At 37.5% G+C, this 23,623-nt stretch overlaps 1 protein-coding gene across 1 annotated transcript; it reads left to right on the top strand.

Annotated features, from left to right (window-relative positions):
* On the top strand, positions 1-21,947 carry hat1 (histone acetyltransferase 1). Its single transcript, XM_053497261.1, has 11 exons — positions 1-53; positions 820-891; positions 1,751-1,826; positions 2,460-2,580; positions 9,914-10,093; positions 10,453-10,574; positions 11,569-11,673; positions 12,298-12,404; positions 13,656-13,807; positions 15,269-15,385; positions 21,440-21,947. Exons 1-11 carry the CDS (start codon positions 47-49, stop codon positions 21,605-21,607), a joined length of 1,227 nt encoding a protein of 408 aa, XP_053353236.1. The 5' UTR covers positions 1-46; the 3' UTR covers positions 21,608-21,947.
* Positions 21,948-23,623: the final 1,676 nt, after the last annotated feature.

Raw genomic sequence — 23,623 nt, 5'->3', positions numbered from 1 at the left:
TAGTTTTGCATTTCGCGGGTTATGTGGTGAAGCGTGCTCGGTGGAAATGGCGGGTAAGAACTTGTTTTATATTACATGATTTTTTTGCAGACATTGATATATTGGGTGAGATATTTTATGAACACCTTGTTAATAGTGCAGAAGGTAGCAGTGCTGGTTAGCGAGTTTACTGGCTAAAGTTGTAAACAGCCGTCAGCTAGCTAGTTAGCTACCTGACAGCTAACTAGCTACGCACCTGAATAACTTGAGTTATGAGTTGTTTATGGTAAAATGTAGTGGAGTTGTTTATGCGGGTTATGTTAATGATAAATAAGGTGTAAGAGAGGGCAAAATACCGAAACTGAGAGAGAGAGAGTCCGAACGCCGTATTTCACTAGTTAGCCGGGTGAGTGTTATAAGTTAGCTTTGACACACACACACACACACACACATATATATATATATACTGTAGTTGTAGCCAAAGTAGCTGCTATATTTTGTACACTAACGAATTAAAGAACATGAACACTGCTCGCCGTCTTGTCCTTAAGCTCGTGTCATGGATACAGCTACGCTAGATGTTATTTAACAGTCAGTGTAAACAGGTGCTCTTTCATTTCTCAATCTGGAGTCAGAGTTTCATCCTGGACAGGGTCGTGGTGGATGCTGTACCGTTAATGCTGAGGCGGGAATTCACCCTTATTCCTTAGGGATACACACACCTAGGGCTATATTAAAAAGACGTATTTCCAGAGATTTAACCAGCATGTGGTAACATTCAATTTTTGTAATCACTGTTAGTTTGTTTGTTGTCTGATTTGTTTTCTGTTTCTCATTCAGATATGAATGCAATGGAGAAGAAACTGGCAGAATACAAGTGTGACACCAATGAGGCAATTTGTTTAAAATTAGGTAAATAATACACACTTTTTTTTATAATGTTCATGTATTCTTTATACATTTTAGATTTCCCAACACGCAGTTGCAGAGAGCATCTCTGGGATTTTCTTAAGGCAGTAGTGATTTAAATGGTTAAAGCAACTGATCAGAAAGTTCCAGCACCATCAAGTTGCCAATGTTGATCCTTAACCCTATCTGCTCTGCCTAACTGTATCCTGGCTGACCCTATACTCGACTCAAGCTTCCTAACTGGGATATGTAAAATATATATATATATATATTTAGTGCTATAAGGTACATGTTACAAATTATTTAATCTTAATCCAGTAGCATTTAGAAACCTGCTTGAAGACACCGGATTCACCTCACTGGTTACAAGACTTAAGGCCTATTCCCAGTGTGTGTGTGTTATTTTTTTGTTTGTTTTGTTTTTTGGAGAAATAGGGTAATCATTATCCTGTACAAAGACATGTTGATAAAGATTCCGTTACAATCTATGAAAATTTAGTTTGTGTTCTTTTCCTTTGGTATGAAGACGCTCAAGCAAATGAATTCCCATCTCTGGGATTCATACAGAAAATGCTTATCCATTGTCGTAATTGCTACAAATATTAAAATTTCGATAGATGTAACAATCCTTGACAATCATGATATAGAAATCACATTTCATCAAAATAATTTTTTTAGTTGGTGTGTCATAGCAGGGTAACTACCAAACTTGTCTGGGCTCTGACTCATCAGAGATAAAGTTAATATACCTGTAAGTGTACCTGTAAGGTAATTGAGGTTGTTTCCTTTTTTTAAGGTTTGTGCATATGTACAAATTATAATAATTTTAGTAATAATGCATTTCTTTCTTTATCTCATGCAGTACGTTTCCCAGAGGACATAGATGATGAAAGTACAACGTTCCACCCTGAGTACAGTCATCAGCTGTATGGTGATGAGTAAGTATTTGCAAGATTTATAGATATTAAAAATAGGGTTTTTTAATATATTATTTTTCATTACAAAATTATTTTGCAGAGTAATGTACTTTAATAGGCTAATAAACATTAATCATATATTCTTGAAGTATAGGCGCAGTCTAAAACCTCAGTAGTTGTTTTAAATTGCAGTATGTTTCAGTGTTCTTCAGCTAGATAATTCAATCGTTATTTTACATTACATTCTTTTAACTATATATGATGGTTTGAGAGAAAGTCACAGCAAATAATGACACCCTGTACAATTGTACAGGGTGTAATTTTCTACAAAAAATATATATAGAAACTACTATGAATAGTTTTTATTTGTAAAGATATTTCAACACATAATCACCTGGGTCAACAGCAATGCCATAGACACCGTGTGCTTTGTGGCCCATTTGGGAGACACATTCCGTTAGAACATGGTGTAATAGTCCACAATTTGACATTATGTCTTTAATACCAGACTACTTTCATATGCCTTTATATGCGTGTTATAATAATCTATTGATGTTTATGTTCCACACACAATTTATCATGGTTGATCAAAGAGCTGTGCGTTGTCAAACAGATGAATGCCATCTTATAACTTTTTTCTGAATTTCAAATTAGTGAAGTGGCGTTTGGATACAAAGGTCTGCAGATTCAGCTTTACTACACAGCTGGCAACTTGAGCACGCTGTTCAAAGTGAAGTATACTTCCAGGGTCACAGAGACGTTTGACTGTGTGCAGGTAGGCTAATAACTTTCCTGTTGTCTGTTAGAAACTTCATAGAATGATGTAAATTTACAGCTTAAAACTAACCATTTTATTTCTTTTGTATTTTTATTTGTGGGAAATGGACGTCATTGGCTAGTTCTTCTCTCGTGCAGAATAAATTAAATAACTGCCTGGTCTCTTATATAAAAATCTAAGATTTTTGATTCATATAGATTCATCTTCTTCTTTGTCTTTCGGCTGTTCCCTTTCAGGGGTCGCCACAGCGAATCATCTGCCTCCATCTAACCCTATCCTCTGCATCCTTTTCTCTCACACCTACTAACTTCATGTCCTCTCTTACTGCATCCATAAATCTCCTCTTTGGTCTTCCTCTAGACCTCCTGCCTGGCAGTTAACCCTATCCTCAGCATCCTTCTACCGCTATATTCACAATCTCTCCTCTGAACATGCCCAAACCACCTCAATCTGGCCTCTCTGACTTTATCTCCAAAACATCTAACGTGGGTTGTCCCTCTGATAAACTCATTCTTAATCCTATCCGTCCTTGTCACTCCCAAAGAGAACCTCAACATCTTCAGCTCTGCTACCTCCAACTCTACCTCCTGTCTTTTCTTCAGCGCCACTGTCTCTAAGCCGTAGAGCATTGCTGGTCTCACCACTGTCCTGTACACCTTTCCTTGCATGTAGATCTTAAATAATGCCATTTTCTCCTTTTTAGGCTCAACTTGTCATTTTAATATAAACACTTATTAAATTGAATTAAGTTTGTCATGTGCATGTTAAAAACACCAGTTTAAACAATACAATGGAATTCTTACTTTGCCCTGTTTCCTGATGCACATACACAAAACACATAAAGCCATACACAAAAAACATATATAAAAAATATATTAGATAAAAGGTGATTTAAGGATTTTAAGGTATACTTTAGAAGTCTAAAGGCTTGTGGATAAAAACTGTTTTTGTTCATAACTTCACACTTCTTTATCACCCTTCAATTGGCAGAAGTGTAAATAGATTGTGTTGTGACTCTTTATTATAATAATAAATAAATAATAATAATAAAGATAATAATGTGCTGAGACCTGGTATTGTAAATGCTCTGAAGTACGGGGATGGCTACTCCTCAGATGGACTGTGCAGTTTTAATCATCCGCTGGAGAGCTTTACTTTCCTGAGGAGTGGAATTGGAATTCAAAAACCACACTGTAATTGGGCTGGTGATTAAACTTTCGACTGTATGTCTGTAGAAGTCTCTAAGGACTTTGGTTAGGTTTCTTTAACCTTCTTAGGAAGTACAGACATTGCTGGGATTTCTTCAGAAGCTGTTGAGTATTCTGGCACCATTTGAAGTCCTCGTTGATATTAATTACAAGGATATTTAAAAGTTTTTGCGCTCTCCACCTCAGTCCCGCCAATGTAAATTAGGCTATGTGGCTTCTTTCTCCTCCTCTCAGGATCAATAATCAACTCCTTGGTCTTATCAAGACTGGATTGTTTTACTGACACCAGGACATCAGCCCCTCAGGCCATCAGTATTACAGAAACAAAATTGTTAAATTAAGTTCTTCTTTGCTGATTGCATTCCCTTATCAGCTTCATGAGGTCGTCACCTGGGATGGTTTTCAGTTTACAGGTGCCTTGTCATGAGTTAATTTGTGACATTTCCTGCCTTCTTTATGTGCTTTAGACCATCAGTTGTCTTGTGCAGAGGAAGGGTGAGTACAGAGTCAATAGCTCTATTATTAGTGCTACTACAACTACTATAAAAGTCTATATTATGGCAAGAAACACTCAGTTAAGAAAAGAGAAAAGTAGAAAAATAGTGTATCAATACTTTAAAAAATCAAGGTAAGTCTATCCCAAAAATCTCAAGAACTTAAACACTTGAGTGTTACCCCAAGTTAAGTCAAATGCTATGATAAAACTGGCTCTCCCTGAAGACCAAGAGCTACCTTTGATGCAGAGGATAAGTTTATTAGAATGACCTGCCTAAAAAAAAAAAAAAAATTGGCATAAAAATGTATAACACCTCAGATTAGAGACCACATAAATATTTCTTGGAGTTCAAACAGACTTTTCTCAGAAAAAAACTGTGAGTCAGGATTTCATGGTCGAATTGTGGGAAAGTACCTATTACTTTGGAAGAAGAACAAGCGGAAGAGACATGGGTCAAGAATTACAAGAAATGGACTTTAGATCAGTGGAAAAATTATCTTTGGTCTGATCCATATCTGGTTCTACCCGCTTTTGTTTCTAACTCCTTTTGGTTCTAACCGCTTTGTCTTTGTTAGATGTAGAGAGGGTGAACAAACAGTTAAATGTGTGCTTCCCACTGTGAAGAGGAGGTGTGATGATTTGGGTGTGCTTCTGGTGACACTGTCTAGATAAGTTTACAGTGTTCTTCACACACAAAGTATACTTTAAGTATATATTATACTAATATTTGCCAAAACTTTTTTCATCTGCCGCCCGCGATCTGTTAACTAGTACCATGGTGTCATGGCTATTACATCACCGTCGTTACCTTCATAGTGCTGATGTCTGAAAGTACTGATGTCATATAGTAAGGATGTCTGAAATTGCTGATGTTATCATGTATGCTGTGCCTTGTTGTTATTCTATGGGATTATTAGGGCACCAGCACTATGACATTGGCACGATGACTATGGTGTCATCGCCATCGTTCTGATAATGCTGAAGTTTTAATAGTGCTGAAGTCATAACGTGCGAAGGCCCTCCTGTTCGGCTAAGGATTAGGGCTCAAGCACTATGACATCAGCACAATGATGACATGAATATCACTCTGATAATGCTGTTTTAACAGTTTGGAATCTGCTGCAATTAGGATGTCTGAGAGTCTGGGCCCTGGGCGTGGCACTAGGCTCTCACACAAGATTTTGATGCATAGCTCATACACACTTGTACATATGCATGCGAAAGCCGGTATTTACTTAGAGCTCATTGAGCTGAACAACTTTCACATGTCATGAGCTCTACTCAACAAGAAGTCAGTTAGTTTGGGTACTATATAATAATCCCAGTGGAATTTGATGCATTTCTCCTAGGGAATTTATTCGATCGCCACCAAACCGGGCCTATGTGATCTTAAACTTATGCTTAAAAGTAGTTAATAACTATCTGTGAGACATCACACTGAGTGACATCACACTGAGTGACATCACACTGAGTGACATCACACTGAGTGACATCACACTGAGTGACATCACACTCAGTGACATCACACTCAGTGACATCACACTGTAATGCCTTTTTCTGGCATCTGTGGCTTTTTGGAGGTCCAAACATAAAATTCTCTCTATTCTACAAAACTTACACAACACAAATGTTAACACTTGTTCACTCACATCTCTCACATCTCTCACACACCCACACATGCATGCTTGTACACACAAACACATAAGTCACGCATCACAAATGTTAACACACAGAATGACATGCCCACAAATCTCTTACACACACACACTTGCACGTCTCACATTCACATCTCTCACACACATACATGCACTCTCTCTCACGCACACACATACTAACGCACTCGCATGACGCATACAAACCCTAACAAACCCAGGTCACCCAGACTAAAAGCACACACACACACACACACACACACACACACACACACACACACACACACACACACACACACACAGTTCAAAGGTTTCAATTATGCTTTATTGACATGACAAATATTTAGGGCCCAAGCTGACATCAACTCTATAACATCATAGTGTGTGATGTGTGCAAGTTGTGTGGTGCACCTGGGCGGCGATGGCTTTTTGGTGGTCTCAACATGCTGCACCCGTGAGGCGATAAGTATTGTAAGCATCACATTCTGTGACGTCAATTCCGTGACGTTTTTTCTTTTCATTATTTGGGGCATTTTGGAGGTCTAGACATAAAATTCCTCTGTTTCTAAAACTATGTTATAATAGTATTGGTACATCACTTTTAAATGCATATGCTCGGTGTGCCCATTGTCTTTTTGGTGAGCCCAGGTGGTGAGCCCGAGTGCTTGGGCCCGCTCGTTGTTGCTTGCAACTATTATTTTTATTATTATTATTTTAATTGCAAAACACAGGTGGCAGTGGTGCTTGGGCCTGCTCATTGTTGCTTGCTATTATATTTATTATTATTTTTTTATTCATAGAGCTGCATAAAACTTTCTCCAGCACATTACATAGAATTTCAATGGGGTTATGGTCTGGATCCTGTGGTGACCAATACATCTGTGAAAATGATGTCTCATGCTCTCTAAACTACTCTTTTACACTTTGAATCCTGGCATTAGCATCTTGGAGTATGCCGATGCTGTTAGCTGTAAGCTGTAAACAGTAATTCCTGTTTTTGCTTCCCTTTTTATTAGCTTTCATTTTGGTTACTATTTACGCCTAGATGATCACCTGGATTAAATGACATAAAACATGAATTCTTTTGTTTAAACCGTTTAGACCCAGGCCCTCTTTAATCTATTGTTTCATTAGTTATTAGCTCTGAAAGTCCATTCTCAGTTTGAGCTCTGGGTTTCATCTGTGAAGACTGCATTTGTTTTTTAAAAGGATAAACCAACTTGAGACCAGAGAGCTGCCAGGAACCTGCAGAAAAAGAGAAAGACTTTTTTAATATGAGAAAAGAGGAAGGAAATCAGAGCCACTGCACAAGTATTGGGTATAGCCAATACAACAACTTTGAATGTTCTGAATAAAGAAGAAACCATGGTTGTATAACCAGACATGGAAAAGGATGGCCAAGGAAAACAAGAGTAGTTGACATTGTGAGATCTTTGATGAAACCAAGTCAGGTTCATCACCATGTTCTGTGCAGGGCAATTGTGAATGTTTCACATGTTTAAATGAATGGAAATGTAGAGGGCTTACCACAAGATCCAATCCAGCAGCAAGACCTGGATGGCCAGAGTAAAATTTAAAAAGAAATACTGAGGTGAGCCTCATAAGTTTTGAAACCAAGATTAACCTCAACCAGAGTGATGGAAAAGAAGCCAGAGTGTGGAGAAAGAAATGACTTGCCTCCTAACAATCTAAGACAAGCTCGTCAGTTAAGCATGGTGTCATAAGGTCAAAATCGCAGGGGTGCCTCTGGAACAGGCTCAGTAATATTTGCTGTAGCTCAATATGGTATCATCAGAATTAAATATTCTGTTCGTCTTTGGAATAGGGAGGAATTTCATGCAAGACAACACACTGCCAACACAACAAAGGACTTAATCAGGGGGAAAGGTACAAGGTTTCAGGCTGGCCAGGTTGGTCCGCTTAAAACCAACTGAACTGTTATGCTGAGCACAAACCAACTGAATGCATTTTACCTGAGATTGAAGGAAGATAAAGGCTTGAAAGATGATGTGTTGCAAGCCTGGAAAAGCACCAAAAAAAAGAAGAATTGCAACAGTTTGGTGATGTCAGTGGGTTACAAGCAAGGAATATGCAACCAATTATTAAGTTATTAAGTTAAATTGACCTTCTCTGCACAAACATTGACCAATAGCCATTTCATAAGCGTTGGAAATAACCAGTACCACAGTTTAAAATAAAGTGTTGTACATAAAAGACATAAAATAGGTTGGCAGAGGAAAACAGCCGCAGTGTCAGCACAAACATTGTCATCACTGCAGCATAATTGATGACAATATTGATGAAAAATCATGCAGCCCAGACCTAGTTCCACAGTCATACAGATTACATTGCAGCTGTTGTGTGTAGTGCAGCAGGTGATGAGATTTAGAATGATTATTATTTGCTCTTGTTATAGGTTCAAAGGGTGCTACACCACCGTACATTTGTCCAACAGTGTATAAGCAACTAATCAAAACAGCAAGGATCTTGACATATGTTTACTCTCTTCTTAATCTGTTTCTTTATAACTATAACTAAAAGTTAGATAAGGTGCATTATCAGGTCAGGCTACATACAGTTTAGACAATATAGTAGTAATTCTCTGCAGTAAATATGTACACAATTTTTCAATCAGATTAAATTGCTGTGCATATTAAGGTACTTTATTTCTCCTTTTTAGATACAGAACAAGATGCTTTTTAATTAAAATGAAACCTTTTATGTAAGAATTAGATCCTACACTGGCATTTACCTTTGTTGAGCTTTCATCTGAAAAGATGATGTATTCCCGAATAGACTAAAAGCTTTGAAGAAGCACAGTTAGTTAATATAGTGACCTAACAATGCACTCTTTATGCAGAAGATTGTGCAATTTGTAAATGTTGTATAGAAGAGAGCAGGGACAATCTGACTTGTTTGTCCTTTGCCTTTTATGTGCATTCCCTGATTCTCTTATTCGTCAGAAATGCAGTTGAGCTGTAACAATAGTGAAGTGTTTCTCAGACGCAGGTGCATTGCTTCCTGGCTGATATTAGCTGATGTCTGAAAGAGCAGGAATTAGCGCCATGTTGCATTAGCCTTTTGTTGCGCATTTTGTCCTTGTCCTTCTTCATTTCCCTGTTTTGAATGTGGAGCAGCGAGAGGCCTGCTACAGAACTAATGCCTATCACGCGTCTAAATGGTGCCAAAGGCCCTGCTTAGCAACTTAATACAAAGTGTTCTCATGTCAATCCGCATGGAAATGGATACAATGCAAACATCGCAGCTGAAGCCACTGCGCATTCTGCTGAGTAAAAAAATCCCAAAGAGGGCAAAGGGGGGTCTTTTGTCTGCCCGGGAGCCACTGAATGGCAGGGGCAAACTTGTTTGATTGAGTTCACTCGCCAGGCTTAGAGGAGAGGAGCCTATTATAGATGCCTGTTTTTTTCTTTTTTTCTTTTTTGTGTTAAGGTTGAGATCAATTCATTAAATTTTATTGCCCTGTGAGAAGCAGAGATGCATTATTGTGGGGGGACTTCATCAAATATTCATGGTTTAAGATAAGTAGTAAATGTATTCAATTAAGTGGTCTTTCAGAGAGGATTGGGGAGAGGGGGGCCGAAGGCCTACTCAGCTGACAGGACTAATTGCCTAATGGTTCTCTTTTTTGTTCGACAAAAATATGTATTCTTTCTTTTTTCGTTTCACGTGTTCTGTGTCAATCAAGGCTGAAGTATAGCCTAATGACAGAACAATAGGGGTTTATTCTGTTGTGGCTCCAGCAGGGTTGCATGTAAGGTCGGAGAGCACTGGGAATAACGTGATGTGCATCAGTGTGCTTTTAACTTGCTGTATGCAATCCTAAGAAAAATAAATCAGTCTTTTAGGCAGTAGATTCAGTGTTTTAGCAATCATATACAGTACTGTATAAAATGCACATAATATAAATATGGCAAAATTGTGCTAATGTTTCTGCCTCTCCTGTTTGCCTTCAGCCTGATGATGTGGAGGGGAAGATCAGAGAGATCATTCCTCAAGGCTTTATCTCCAACACAGATGACTTTATCTCTCTTTTGGAAAAGGAGGCTAACTTCAAGCCATTTGGCAGCCTCTTGCACACCTACAAAGTTCACAATGAGGAAGAGGGAGCAGACCTTACTTATCTGATCAACAAGGTATTGCCAGATGATGTTTGGGCATTGTAGCTGGTGTTGTCTGTAAAACAGTTTAATCTAATGGTGATTATTTGTTGTATGTTTCTTTTAACGCCATGTTATTTCCACTACATATTCACCTGTAGACACCGGCTCAGTTTTGTCATCAGCACATGATAATTTTTTAATTGCTTTTACTTTCCTGTAAATACTGTGTTTGCATTATGCCTGAGACTTGTAGTACTCCAGTGCACTACTTTCGTAAGAATAATCATTGTACAAACTACAAATAATTGTCTTGATGTTGATTTTAATCTCTCTTTGGTTTGATGGTTATGATGTCATATCAGTCTTTTCCATTTTTTGTTTTTGCACTGTAGGCAGATGTCTCATGTCCCGGATTCAGAGAATATCACGAGCGTCTTCAGACATTCCTTATGTGGTACATCGAAACAGCCAGCTTTATTGATATAGATGATGATCGCTGGGACTTCTTCCTTGTGTACGTCTTTAGCTGTAATTTTCTTCATGCAACTACTGTAGCTACCCCAGGACCTGGGTCCACGTGTGTTACTACATACATGGGTTACCAAACAGTTTCTTTAAATTATAAGAGTTAGAGTTACATGTGACAGAGCTATTGTTTCTGTATAGGACAGAAAGCAAGAAAGATTGACCAAGGTGAGAAATTAGAGTAAATGTGACTGCAGGATCCATTTTTGAGCCTCCGTTTTTGAAGCATTAACCTTTGTGTCAAGTTTGAATTTGGAAGAGAACTGGAAAGAACACACTTAGGATTACTATGTGTACAGACCATGACCATGCTTTTGGGAAAATGTTCTTTCCTCTCATAGTCAGGTGCATGTGTGTACACACACACATTTGCAAGGACACAACTACCACTCATTGTAGTGCTTGCAACCAATTACCAAGCCTGTTTAATTATATTTCCCCCTTGTATAGGGGTGAACTGTTCATCTCATAAGAGTTTCCTTTTGTGTTGTTTGTCTCTTTTCTTTGCTGTCCTTATTTTTTGGCAGAGCAAGAACTGAATGCTGTTGTCTTTTGAAACAGTGAATGGAATCTCTAGCAGCCGAAAAGGAGACTCCGCTAGTGTTTTCTTTAGTTTGGCACCTATTAAAGCTGACAATAGGCAAATGGACTGGAGAGATTTGAAGAGGCTAGATGCCTCCCTCTCTCCGCTCCTCTGTTCTCTAAGTTGCAGTGCACCAATTAAGTGCATAATGCATTCACTCTCTACAGCAGGTGCACAGACTGCAACTGCTCCACTCTCTGCTCCAGCATGCTCACACTGACAGGCGGCCAGATCGAGAAAACAAGCAACATGAGAGTGTGTGTGTCTTGGGAGGCGGGGAGGAAGGTGGATGGTCAAAGTCGAGAAAGAGAGAAGAGTTGAAAGAGTGCTAGAAAGACCGGTGCATGGGAGCGTGCCTATGATTGACCTGCTTGCCTTTGTGTTCTCTTTTTCTGTACAGATTTGAGAAATACAATAAGGACGGGGAGACTCTCTACGCTACGGTTGGCTACATGACAGTGTATAATTACTACGTATACCCAGACAAAACCAGACCACGTGTTAGGTAATTACCAGGGAAGCACGTGCCTTCTCTCTCCTTTATTCTTTGAAAAAAGGGAAAAGAAAATTATACATCTCTGGCTCTCTTGTCCCAAAGTGCCCCAAATTACTGGCTTATATATCCTATAAGCCAATCCCCATTTGCTTATTATAAGGATGGCAAAATCAGCAGCCCCCATCAGAAAGCCCATTTTGAAAATCAGTGTAATATATTGATTGGCACAACATAGTAACATTTCATTATGTTGGCCAAGTGAATGAACAAAAATAATCTTTTGGTAGAGATTATATCAAGTTGTTATACTGGAGAAAAGAACGCTGTCTGGACATGAAGAGTGTGTATTGAATAAAACATATTGTCATATCTGTATCAGGTCATCATCATGATCATAATGTCCATTGTATTAAGAATAGCTGAATAGGACAAGGAGATATAGGGAGGGCATCGTGTATTAGCTGGCACTACCAGATGCAGAAGGAACAATATTTAAAATTTAGGCCTGTATGTTAATACGCTTAGAACTAAGATCTTCTTTCAATGATCTTGTGTGTTTTTGTGTTGCAGCCTTTTGTGCTGTTGTCTCATTTCTTTTATTAATTAATTTATTTTTGTCTCCTACCATCTCAGTCAGATGCTGATCCTGCCACCATTTCAGGGTGAAGGTCATGGAGCCCAGTTGTTAGAGACAGTTCACCGGTTCTACTGCAATTTACCCAAAGTTCAGGATATTACAGGTATACTGGGATGAAAACTGTTTATCGGAATCTGTACATTCTGTCTAAGAAATTAGTAATATTAATATAGAATGCTTGTATTAGCTATTAATTTAAACGAATTGTGTTGAGTATGTGCTTTTCTTTCTAAAAATAAAAAAGAGGAGTTTTTAAACTGGTGTTATTAGTTCATAAGCTAGTGAAAAAGTATCAGGATTTCGTTATTGATGGAGACCTAAAAGCACTCCAGTAAGTCACTCTGAATAATGGCATCTGCCAGATGACATAAATGTCAATGTTAATAATGCACACTGGTGACTGGATTGTGTCATTGGTTTGCAGGTTTTACTTCAATAACAGGTGCTCAGATGAGCCAAGTCCTTTCACAAAGTGCACGTACACTGTTAAGATTGCAGAATGCATGTCACATTTTTCTTTTTTCCCTTTTAAAAATGGAATAAAGTACTTTTTGGGTAGTTCCTTAAAACTTTAAGTGTGTGAGTGAAGAATGAACAGAGCCTCCTTATCAAGGGTAGCTGTTGGCTGAATTTAAATACCTCTCTGCCACGGCTGTGTATGAAGCTCTCTGGTCCAACGTGTGGCAAGGTGGGAGGGATGTATGTAAATTGCAGGCAGTTTGCAGCTGAAATGTGCTGGCCACATGCTGCTGCTCAGGCTCTCTCACACAATGGCATAATTATTGAGCTGTGTGGGGAGAGAGAGATTAGCTTTCATTCAAACTGAATACGCAGCTCCACTCTACTACGACAGACCTGCAGCCACCATTCGTAGTGCTTTTGTTTGTTCTTTTTTTCTATTTTTGTCACTTTTCCCTTTTTGTAGTGTTTCTCTCTGTCTCCGTCTACTCGTAATGTTATGCCACATGTTTGAAAGTGAAAGTTGTCTCTTACCTGCCTCTGTAACATCTCTGTCTCTTTTGATCATTTAATCTATAGGAGACACCCACACTACAGCATTGCTATTTTTGTTATTTAGGCATTGTACTTCAGAGACTCCATTTGAATAGAAATCTTGAAAAAGAGGTTGTTTCTAGATGTGGCTTTGTTTATAGAGTATTTATGTATAGGGTATATAGGAATTTTTGTTTCAGGCCCAGTAGTTACAAAGGCATGCGCAGAGTAACGACACCATAACATTATCATTAACACTTAAGAAAACATTTTATTGTTCTTGTTTGAAAGGACATTTGCTGCTGCCAGATTCCAGTTTATTCCTTAGTTGCTCAGCCTTTTGTGTGTTGAATTTTCCTAGCGGAAGACCCATCTGACAATTATGTAAAATTGAGGGACTTTGTGCTGGTCAAGCTGTGCATGGATCTACCTTCTTTCTCCACTGAAAAACTGGCCCTGGGCTTCAGTGAAGAAATGGCTACTGAAGCTCGCGATAAACTCAAAATCAACAAGGTTTGTGCTACATACTTAATACAACACATGATGCTCTGTGTTCAGTAGAAGCTGATTCTGTGCCTTACATTTTTGATACTTAATCTGTAGCTGTTTTTTTTCTTTATATATATTTTTTTCCTTTCAAAATGACAAATATGAATTATAAAAAGTGAATAATATAATTAACTCTCCATCTCAGTTCTGAGGTACATGAAAGTATTTTTTTTCCCTGTTTGTAATTCCTAATGGCCTTTCTCTACACCCACATCCACACACCCCACTGGAAGCTGGCCATTAGTGAATGGGTGGGAGTTCACCTCAGTGTGCCCCCTGTGTGACTTCTTTCTCTCTGCACTTAGGCCACTATTTAACTGTGCTGATTACATCCCACTATCTTTTATTTCCTTTCTGGCCATGTTGTTTGTGAGTGATTATCACAGTCTGGTGCCTGTGCCATGACGACGGCCTTCTAGTAAAGTCTGTCCACTCAGCGGCCGGTTTGGCAATGCTTCCGGGCAATTATTTTCACTCATACAAGATGACACACACATATATACCACAAATAAATTGACACTGTGACTTCAAACAAGGAATTGAAATGGCTTTTAAAATCTGACAAAAATTGGGTAAATAATGGGTGATCTTTGGCACAAATAGCATGGGGGGGGCATAATTGTTTTGTTTGTTTCAGCTCCTACTCATGCATGATTCTCCATTACTGCAGTGAAAGGCACCCTCTATGTGCTCATGTGTCAGTAAAGGAATCTAATAAGTTAAGTGTGTTTGTTCCTTGACCACCTCTGAAGTGAATGAATTACAGTATGTCTACAATAGGCATATGACCTGATTTCACTCGCACTCAGCATTGGCTACTTGTGAGCTGTTTTTTCTTTAGATGTGTGTTTAAATTAGGTCTAAATCAGGTTTGTATACATCTCCGAACTGTAGTTTCCCTACAGGAACTTGTTGCAGCCCTTGAAATGCTTCATTTCTGTTCAACCCCCCCTCCACATACTGTTGAGTGCATAAGGCTCATGATACCACCACAATGGATTTGAAATGAAGCCGTCAAAATGAGATTGATTGCATAGATTTTTAGCCCTAAAGAAAAATATAGGGAGAGGAAAGGAAAAGCTTGTAAGATCCAAAGCGTACAGCGTTATCTTCCAAACATGATGGAACTAAAGGCAGCTTAAGGTAGAAAACTCAGCGTTTCATGATGTCTATGGGTTCTAAGCTTTAGGCAGACAATTACCTTTAATATTTTGCGTCCAGATATCTAAAAATCGTCCCCATATTTTTGATGAAGTCTACTGTTCAATGAATTCTTGATTATTTTATTCCAAATCCATTGTGGTGGAAAATATACAGAACAATGTGTCCTTGCCCTAATACTTCTAGACCTGACCAATTGTTGGAAATCAATGGAATAGGACAACCGCTACATTTGATTAGTGTATCTTGCCATTTTACTTGCAGAAGCATGCCAGGCGGGTATACGAGATTCTCCGTCTCAGGAACACAGACATGAGTGATGAACAAAAGGCCAAAGACTTTCGGCTAGAGGTGAAGAAAAGACTCTTTGGGCCTTACAGAGTAAGTGATTTCATTTTTGTGAAATTTCTATAAATTACTTGATTGTAACATTTAGCAAAACATTCACTCTGACACCCTCTTCTATGACAATTGTCCTTATGCAACAAGATATTCTGTGATGAATCATAAAATGCATATGCATTAAATTAACTTTTATCAACATGAATTTAATAGAAATCGCAAAGGGAATTCTGCTTACATAAAGATATGCATCTAGTACAGATGTGGGGGAAATTGTTACATGTTGCCATTTCTTTGTGTGCCAATTCTTGTATTGACACACTGACTCCAAAATCAAAATTAATTTTTGTCTTACATTTGTGCATTTGTGAAAGCAAAATATTGCTGTTCCTCTATAATTCTGTTCCTGTTAGCAGACCCCATAGCATGATGTGTGGTAGCAGCAAAATATTTGCTAAAATTATTTATAATTAAAATACATTTTGAGAAAAAATTATATTAAGTTGGGAAATTTATAAATTCTTGCTATTTACAGAATCGCAAATCAAATCAGCACCTAAGTACCATGACAACATATGGACCATGGGGATTTGTTTTCCTAATATTTAGAGTTTCACAATTATTAAATAAAATGGCATATTTAATAGGCCACTTATTTAATATGCCATTTTATTTAATAATTGTAAAACTCTAAATACTAAGGATTTTGCTCATTAAATTTTGCATGCATGTTTTTTTTTTTATTCTACTCCTAGTTTCTTAACATCAAATGTAAATAATGCATCTTCTCATAGCAACATTTTCAAGGCAACTATGAAATTGTTGTTTATAGGAGGAAATCTTAAGCATAACATATGACAAGGACACAACCATATATAAAGAAATCCATTACCATAAAACCAAATACCATAGTGTGAGCCAAAAAAAATGCACAATAATGTACTAGTGTTGAATTGTTTCTTCTTCCTCCTACTAATAATGATACGAAGATAGATAGATACTTTTCTTGATCCCCAATAGGGGTGGGCGATATAACCAAAATCTTCTATCACGGTAGAAGCAATTTTCTACCTCGATAACGATATTTATCACAATATAGCAATTTGTATCAGAAAATGCATAAATAAAAATTCAAACACAAAGAAACTGTTTTACATATTGTAATTTTATTTAAACTCTGAATTGCTGAGGTTTGCCACATTTTTTTTACTTTGGCCATATTCGTTTGGATGCTTGGATTTCAGATGATAGAAAAGGTTTGATGTGTTAAAACAGTGCACTTGCATACCTTGCAAATCACGTTGATCTCATTCGTATCACTTTTTTTATACCCGATGCATCTTTTTTCTTTACAATCTTCTCGTTGTTGGTTTTGTCACATGTAAGCAAACTCACTGCTGCTCCACCGTCTTCTTCCATTGTTGAAGTGTATGTGAAGCCAAACACATCAAAAGTGGGATGAAACCGTGGCACCTGATTCCACCAAATATCTGCGCAGCCCAGTGGACAGCGCAGCGCGACTATCTGGATAGCGCAGAGATGATCTGGTTTATTCGCGCAGCCCGGTGGATCGCGCAGCGAGGACTAAGTTGAGCAGCGCTGCTCAAATCACAAACCTGCGTGACCCACTGTTTTTTATTTAAAAACAATTAATTTAAAATGTCAGGACTGTTTAATATTTCTGCCTGGCCATGCCATGCCTGGTTTGTACGGCGCATCCCAGCGGGGTAAAATGTATTTTTCCGCGTTGCGTGATCCACTGGGTCTGGATATTTAGTCTGCCTACTCCGGCTCAATCGGGTGCCACGGTTTCATCCCACTTTAGATGTGTTTGTGTATTGCGTGGTTACGTAACGTGCAACGGTACGTGATCTCAACCGCGATTAAGACGATAGACAAAAGTCTCTATTGGTTGATAAATTTCAACCGGTTAACCGTGTCTACCGGTATATCGCCCACCCCTAATCCCCAAGGAAATTTTCAACATCCAGATGCTAGGACATTAAAATAATAGACAATTAACATGTATTAGCTTTTACAAATCGTCCATCATGTATGAAAAAAAGAGCATTATAATATTAGAACAGAAATCATAGTAGTCATAATAAGGACTTGCATAACTCCATGAAGCTGCCATTCTTAGGTGTAAAAGTATAGAATAAAATTATTTAGAATGTTGTTGGCCTTTCGGCTGCTCCCGGCAAGGGGTCGCCACAGCGAAATACCTAGTCCGCACTACAACTTGGCACAGGTTTTACGCCGGATGCCCTTCCTGACGCAACCCTCCTATTTTTATCCGGGCTTGGGACCGGCACTGTAGCCAGTGGCTGGGGTTTGGGCACTGGCTGGGAATCGAACCCGGGCCTTCCGCATAGAATAATTAGGTGTAGAAGCACATTTTCTTATTTCTAAGAATTTTATATAGGTTATACTATATATAAATATATAGGTTTACTAGTGGTATGTTGCGTTTTTCAGCATACCTGTTTAGGATTTTCTAAATGAAAAGACTACAATAAAAAGTTATGTAATATGGAAAGAATTGAAAATAAAATTAGCCTCATTTGTCTCCACTTTCACACACACAGACTTTCCTTTATTCATGATGTCGTTTACTTGCTCGCCTGCCCTCTCACTCTTTGTAGACTGCAATTTCAGAATTGCAGCAGTTCTTTTTAAATTTTAATGAGCTTACTGTGTAACCCTTCAAACATTTAATTATGATACATAGTCAATATTTTCATTAACATTGATATATTTATATCCCAGTTGCAGTTCTAATTTAACAGTCTGTTAACAGCGGTGATTAATCGCTAAATATCAGTTTTTATTTATTTATTTTTTTTCTTAGTACATGTCAGGGTTTTATTTTAAGAAAGGTGGTGTACTTGATGTGACATTAGGTTGGGTGCCCTGTTTCTTGTAAAAAAAAAAAAAAAAAAAAGGTTTTAGTTCCATGTTTACATTTAGGAGCAAAACTAGATTATTCGTTTTAATCATGCATCACTCACAACCATCAGTATACAGGTTTCCACTCGGTATGAATGCTTTCAGCTCTTTAAATGTAAAGATGTTTAAAAGTTTAAAGAAAGTAAATTTTTTTTTGCTTTTGTTTTTTTATTCTTATTAATCGTATTACTTAGTAATCAACAATTTACTTTTAATTTACTTTTAATTTACAATTTCCGAAAACTTTTTTTGAAAAATAAATCAATACATATTTGTGTAATGTGTTTTTTTTTTTTTTTTTTTTTTTAACTGAATAAGAAACCCACATTGTTTTACTTGTAAAAGATGTAACTGATTGAGCAAAGTGATACTGTTGACTCCATAACTTTGTAAAAAAGAACATGTAATAATGCTTATAGCAGACGAAGAGAACAAATTTCTGATGATATTCCGGAACATAACACACCATCCAGTTCCTCATACAGAAAATCAATGCATTTTTCAAAGAAATAAATTGATTGCTGTTTTACAGTGCTTACAGTCCTCCCTGAACATCAGTCAAACTAAAGAGTACGATTAATAGATTAATAATACGATTTTCAGAAAATACACTATTTTGAAAACGGGATCCTAGCTTTTGACAATCATGTTTACATACTTATGCTTCAATAACAATGTAATATCTCACATGTAGACATTTTGGACATTTAAACTCTTCCAATCCAAGTACTTTAAAAAAAAACTTGCCTTGACCTATTTTGTGGCTGTCATTAATGTCAAACCCTGTAACATTAATCTATGTAGTATAGGTTGTTCTACGGTTAGACAGGTGTCAGGCAGTAGACTTTGGAACCGTGCACCGTGGTGACATCATCAAAGTGCATTACAAACCCATAGAATGCTTTATTTCTAAACATATAAAACTTTATAAAACAGATACAATTTTGATGTCAGAAGGAAGTAGTGTTTCTGGCTAAAGGTAGTAAGGTATTATCATCTAGTTGGAAATCTTATTTTTTGCTGGACATCTATGTATGAAAGACAAGATCGATAAAAGCTTGCTGTTCATAGTGTATAGAATATTTATTTGACTGGTCAACGTTTGCTACACCAAACGATACGATACAAAGGTCCTCAGAAACTGGATCATCTAAATACAAAAGCATATTACTCGTGTAAATGTGATTATCTGCGTTCCCCAGTCATACCAGAGGTGTTTATTCTAGATCAGATCCATTCAGCTAGCAGTTGTATAACTACTGTGAACAGCAATAGAGAATGGTTGACAGCTTTGTCTACAGACTGCGCTCTGCGTTAAACATTTGCCAGAAATATAGGATCAGTGGAGACTGCTGGATCATGGTTCCCTAACCTCTCACTGTGATGTTATCCAGGATAGCGACTCCTGACAGAAAAAAAACAAGGGACATAGAAGAGAGTGAAAAAAAACATAAGATTGAAAAGGAAATTTGAATTCCTTGCTACAAGAGAATTGAGGAATCTGGAGACCAGATGCTCTCTCCTGATCCCCTGATCCCCTGTTTTCCCTCCCTTTCTCTCACACACACACACACACACACACACACACACACACACACACACACGGCTTCCCTCAGGGGGAGAAGGGGAGTGTTGGGGTGTATATGTTTTTTGCACACAGGTGGGAATGGTGTTTATAGTTATGCATGTGCTACAATGCATGGTACTGTGTGCATGTGCATATGAGTCTGGAGGGTGTTTGAGTATGTGCATGCTAAAGAGAAATACATGCTTGTGTACATTCTTTTATTTTTGTGTGCTTCAAATTAGTGAAAAAATGTCTTGGTTTAATCGTGTTAATCTCACAATGGAAATATAAGTGAAAGCTTACGATTATATGGCATTAAAACTAACAAAAATTATTAAAAACCAAGAAGTATGGACATCCATGTATAAAGTACTTGGTACTTTAGTTGTTAGCTGGTCGGCAGCTTCGCTGTGGCCAGTGGCTCCATATGTATCATCACCGGGTTGTCAATTAGATGCTTTTGAAAATAGGTGCACGTGTTAAATACTAAGCATGCCACGGACTACTCATTTAGTAGTCCGTGGCATGCTTAGTGGTCCGTGGCACCCTGGAACGGCCAGGTTCGCAAGTTTCCCTTTCTTGGGCGCATAATATGACACGAGGCATCTGTCCTTGAGGTAGCAGCGATAACTAGAAGGATGACAGAGGAAAAACAGCTGTCCTCATTACTCATACTGCACTGTATTTTAGGTTTACTTTATTTTTTATAAATTTTATTTATCTGCTTCTAAATCAAAGTTTTTAAAAAGCGTCATTACGAACTGTTTTTATTTTTATTTTAAATAAAATTTAAATAATTTTAAAAGTTTGAGTGCTATTATTTTCTATTTATTTTTATAATTATTTTCTTCTCTTTTATTTAAAGCATTTGGAATTACCATTGTGTATGAAATGTGCTATACAAATAAACTTGCCTTGCCTAGCCTCATTGGTAGTTGGCAAGACAATGTTAATGAGTAGATTAGCCTGCAAGGGATTCGACTGCTATGCAAAGCGAACAGTCAAAATGCCTGGAAACTCTTAATTCATGCAATGGGTCTACCCTTACTTGAGGGTGGCCTAATGACATACACCAACCAGCCATAACATTACAACACATTATGCCCACTATTGTTCCCCTTGTGTCACTTGGGCAGCTCTAAGCCCACAGGCATGACTCCACACGACCTCTGGGGAGTGCTGTGATGTCTGGCACCAGGATCTTAGCAGCAGGTCCTTTGGCTGCTGTGGGTTGCAGGGTGGGTCCTTCATGGATGCTCGGTTGGATGGGGAGCTGGGCAGGTTAGAGGCTGGGCCGGGTTTTCTGAGGCTCTTGTACAGTGGGCTTTAAAGCCTTTCTATCATGGCCAACATTGACGTTTTTGGTTTTTGTAGCAACACCTTTCTGCCTTTAGCTCACCCTACGGATGACTGGCTTGAATAGCTTTAATAACATGGGTAGTATTGTGTTTGGTTTATTAAGTTATCTGATTAAACATGTATGTTTAATTTTATGTTATGACCAAAACCATTGCATTAACTATTGGTGTTTGCTACATCTTACAGTAGACTATATTATCATTTGTTTTCTTGTGCAGAAGAACCAGCGTGAGCTGACAAAGATGCGCAAGTGTTTACGTCCAGAGGAATTGGCATCCCACATCAATCAGATAGACACAAACCTGCAACATGAAGAACTGGAGAAAAGCTACCAGGATGTTCTGGCAGACTATCGCAGAGTGCTCGAAAGACTGGCCCAGGCATGAGTATATCTTGGGTGTGTGGGGGTTAGATTACTGTAGTAAGGGCTAGATGAGTGCTCAGATGTTACATGGATGCACACATTTAACAACAACAATCCCACTCCTACCTTTTTTATTTTGCGCACCATAACTTTGTAAATGGTGTTAAACATCACTGAAAAGAACTGATTTCATTTCATTTACTTTTGATCACTTGTTCCTGATGTTCAAGGAAAGACTTCATGTTCTGGTCTGCTTTTTTAAAAAGTTTCATGTTCTTCTTGTATTTGTGTCAGACTCAGATGTCAGATTAAATAGGTTTTGATGCCCTTCCTGTAAAAGAAATAAATGTTTTGTATATTGATCAACTGTGTTATGTTTTTGTTTAAAAAATAACAAGGATATGCCACCCTTTTTCTTTTTTGGTTCCTCAGTGACTTGTGTTAAATTTTGTTTCAACTCACTCATATTCTTAATCATTACTTTTTATCTGGCAGGTAATAAATATAGTGAGTGTTATTCATAGATATCCCTTTTTTTTTATTAAAGTGGAGGATGCACAAGAAGAAATGTTCTATTAGAAGATTTCTTCTAATACTGTATCTATTTGTGTGTGTGTGTGTGTGTGTATATATATATATATATATATATATATATATATATATATACATAAAACCAAAAAAAATTGCTCTATATCCCATTTTTTTTATATATATATATATATATATATATATATATATATATATATATATATATAATGGGATATAGAGCAAATTCTTTTGGTTTTCAATTCACTCAATTCATTTTTGTTCCACAAAAATTGTTTAGTCACAGTTTTCAGTATCTTGTGAAGCACACCTGTGTCTTGTGAAGCACACCTTTCACCGTCAGCACACCTGTTTTTTTTAAATTACTGTATATTCAGGTTTATCTTTCCTTGATTAGCTGGATTATTAGCAGAATTGTTTGGCATTCAAAGGGTGAGGGTAATGTTCCACAACCAGGAAACTGATGGAACTTGATGGAACTAGGTTAATTGCATTTGATCTCCGAGCTCACAAATGAGAACCTGATTTACACTTTTAACTTTGATGTATAAAACAATGTGCATATGTATTAAATTTCTACATTACTGTAGCAGTCTGTTGTAGTTACATTTTTCTAGTGGATGTTTGTCAGTGTCAGTAAATTTTTAATTACCTGTTAATTCTCGCATTTGTATTGGGGTTCTTAGAATGCAGTGTTTTTAAAAAGTGTTTTTGCAATTTATGTTTGAGATGCTGGGGGACTGATGTATCTCCTTTTACCGATCACATTTTGATTGCGTAATTTATTTCAATATTATTTACAGTGACATGAAAAAGTATATTTATATTTGTCATATAAATGATTCAGATCATCAAACATTTTTATGTTACTAAAAATAACCTGAGTAAATCCAAATAATTCTCCCCGTTTAATTATGAATTAACTGTGATTAGCCACATTTGTGGAAAGCTAAGTTAAATTTCACTTGCCACACCCAGGCCTGATTACTGCCAGACATGTTGAATCAAGAAATCACTTAAATAGAACCTGTCTAACAAAAGGGAAGCATGCTAAAAGATCTCATATCATTACACAATCTAAAGAAATTCAAGAACAGATGAGAAATAAAGTAATTCATATCTATCATTCTTTAAAAGGTTACAAGCCATTTGTAAGTCTTTTGGCCTCTAGAAAACCATGGTGAGAGCCCTTATCTATAAATGGAGAAACTACCAAAACTGCCCCGTGAGCACAACAGCTTATCCAGGAGCTCATAAAATATCCTAGAACAACATGTAAAAAATTGCAGACCACATGTGCCTCAGTTAAGGTCAGTGTTCATGATTCAACAATAAGTAAGAGACTGAGCAAAAATAGCATCCATGGGGGAGTTCCAAGACAAAAGCTACTGCCGACCAAATAAAACACAAAGGCTCATCTCACATTTGGCAAAAAATATCTTGATTAACCCCAAGACTTTTCGCCAAATATTTTGTGGACTCATAAGACAAA

This window comes from Clarias gariepinus, chromosome 5 (assembly GCF_024256425.1).
Source record: "Clarias gariepinus isolate MV-2021 ecotype Netherlands chromosome 5, CGAR_prim_01v2, whole genome shotgun sequence".
Taxonomy (NCBI): Eukaryota; Metazoa; Chordata; class Actinopteri; order Siluriformes; family Clariidae; genus Clarias; species Clarias gariepinus.
This window is presented reverse-complemented; position numbering and strand designations above follow the sequence as displayed.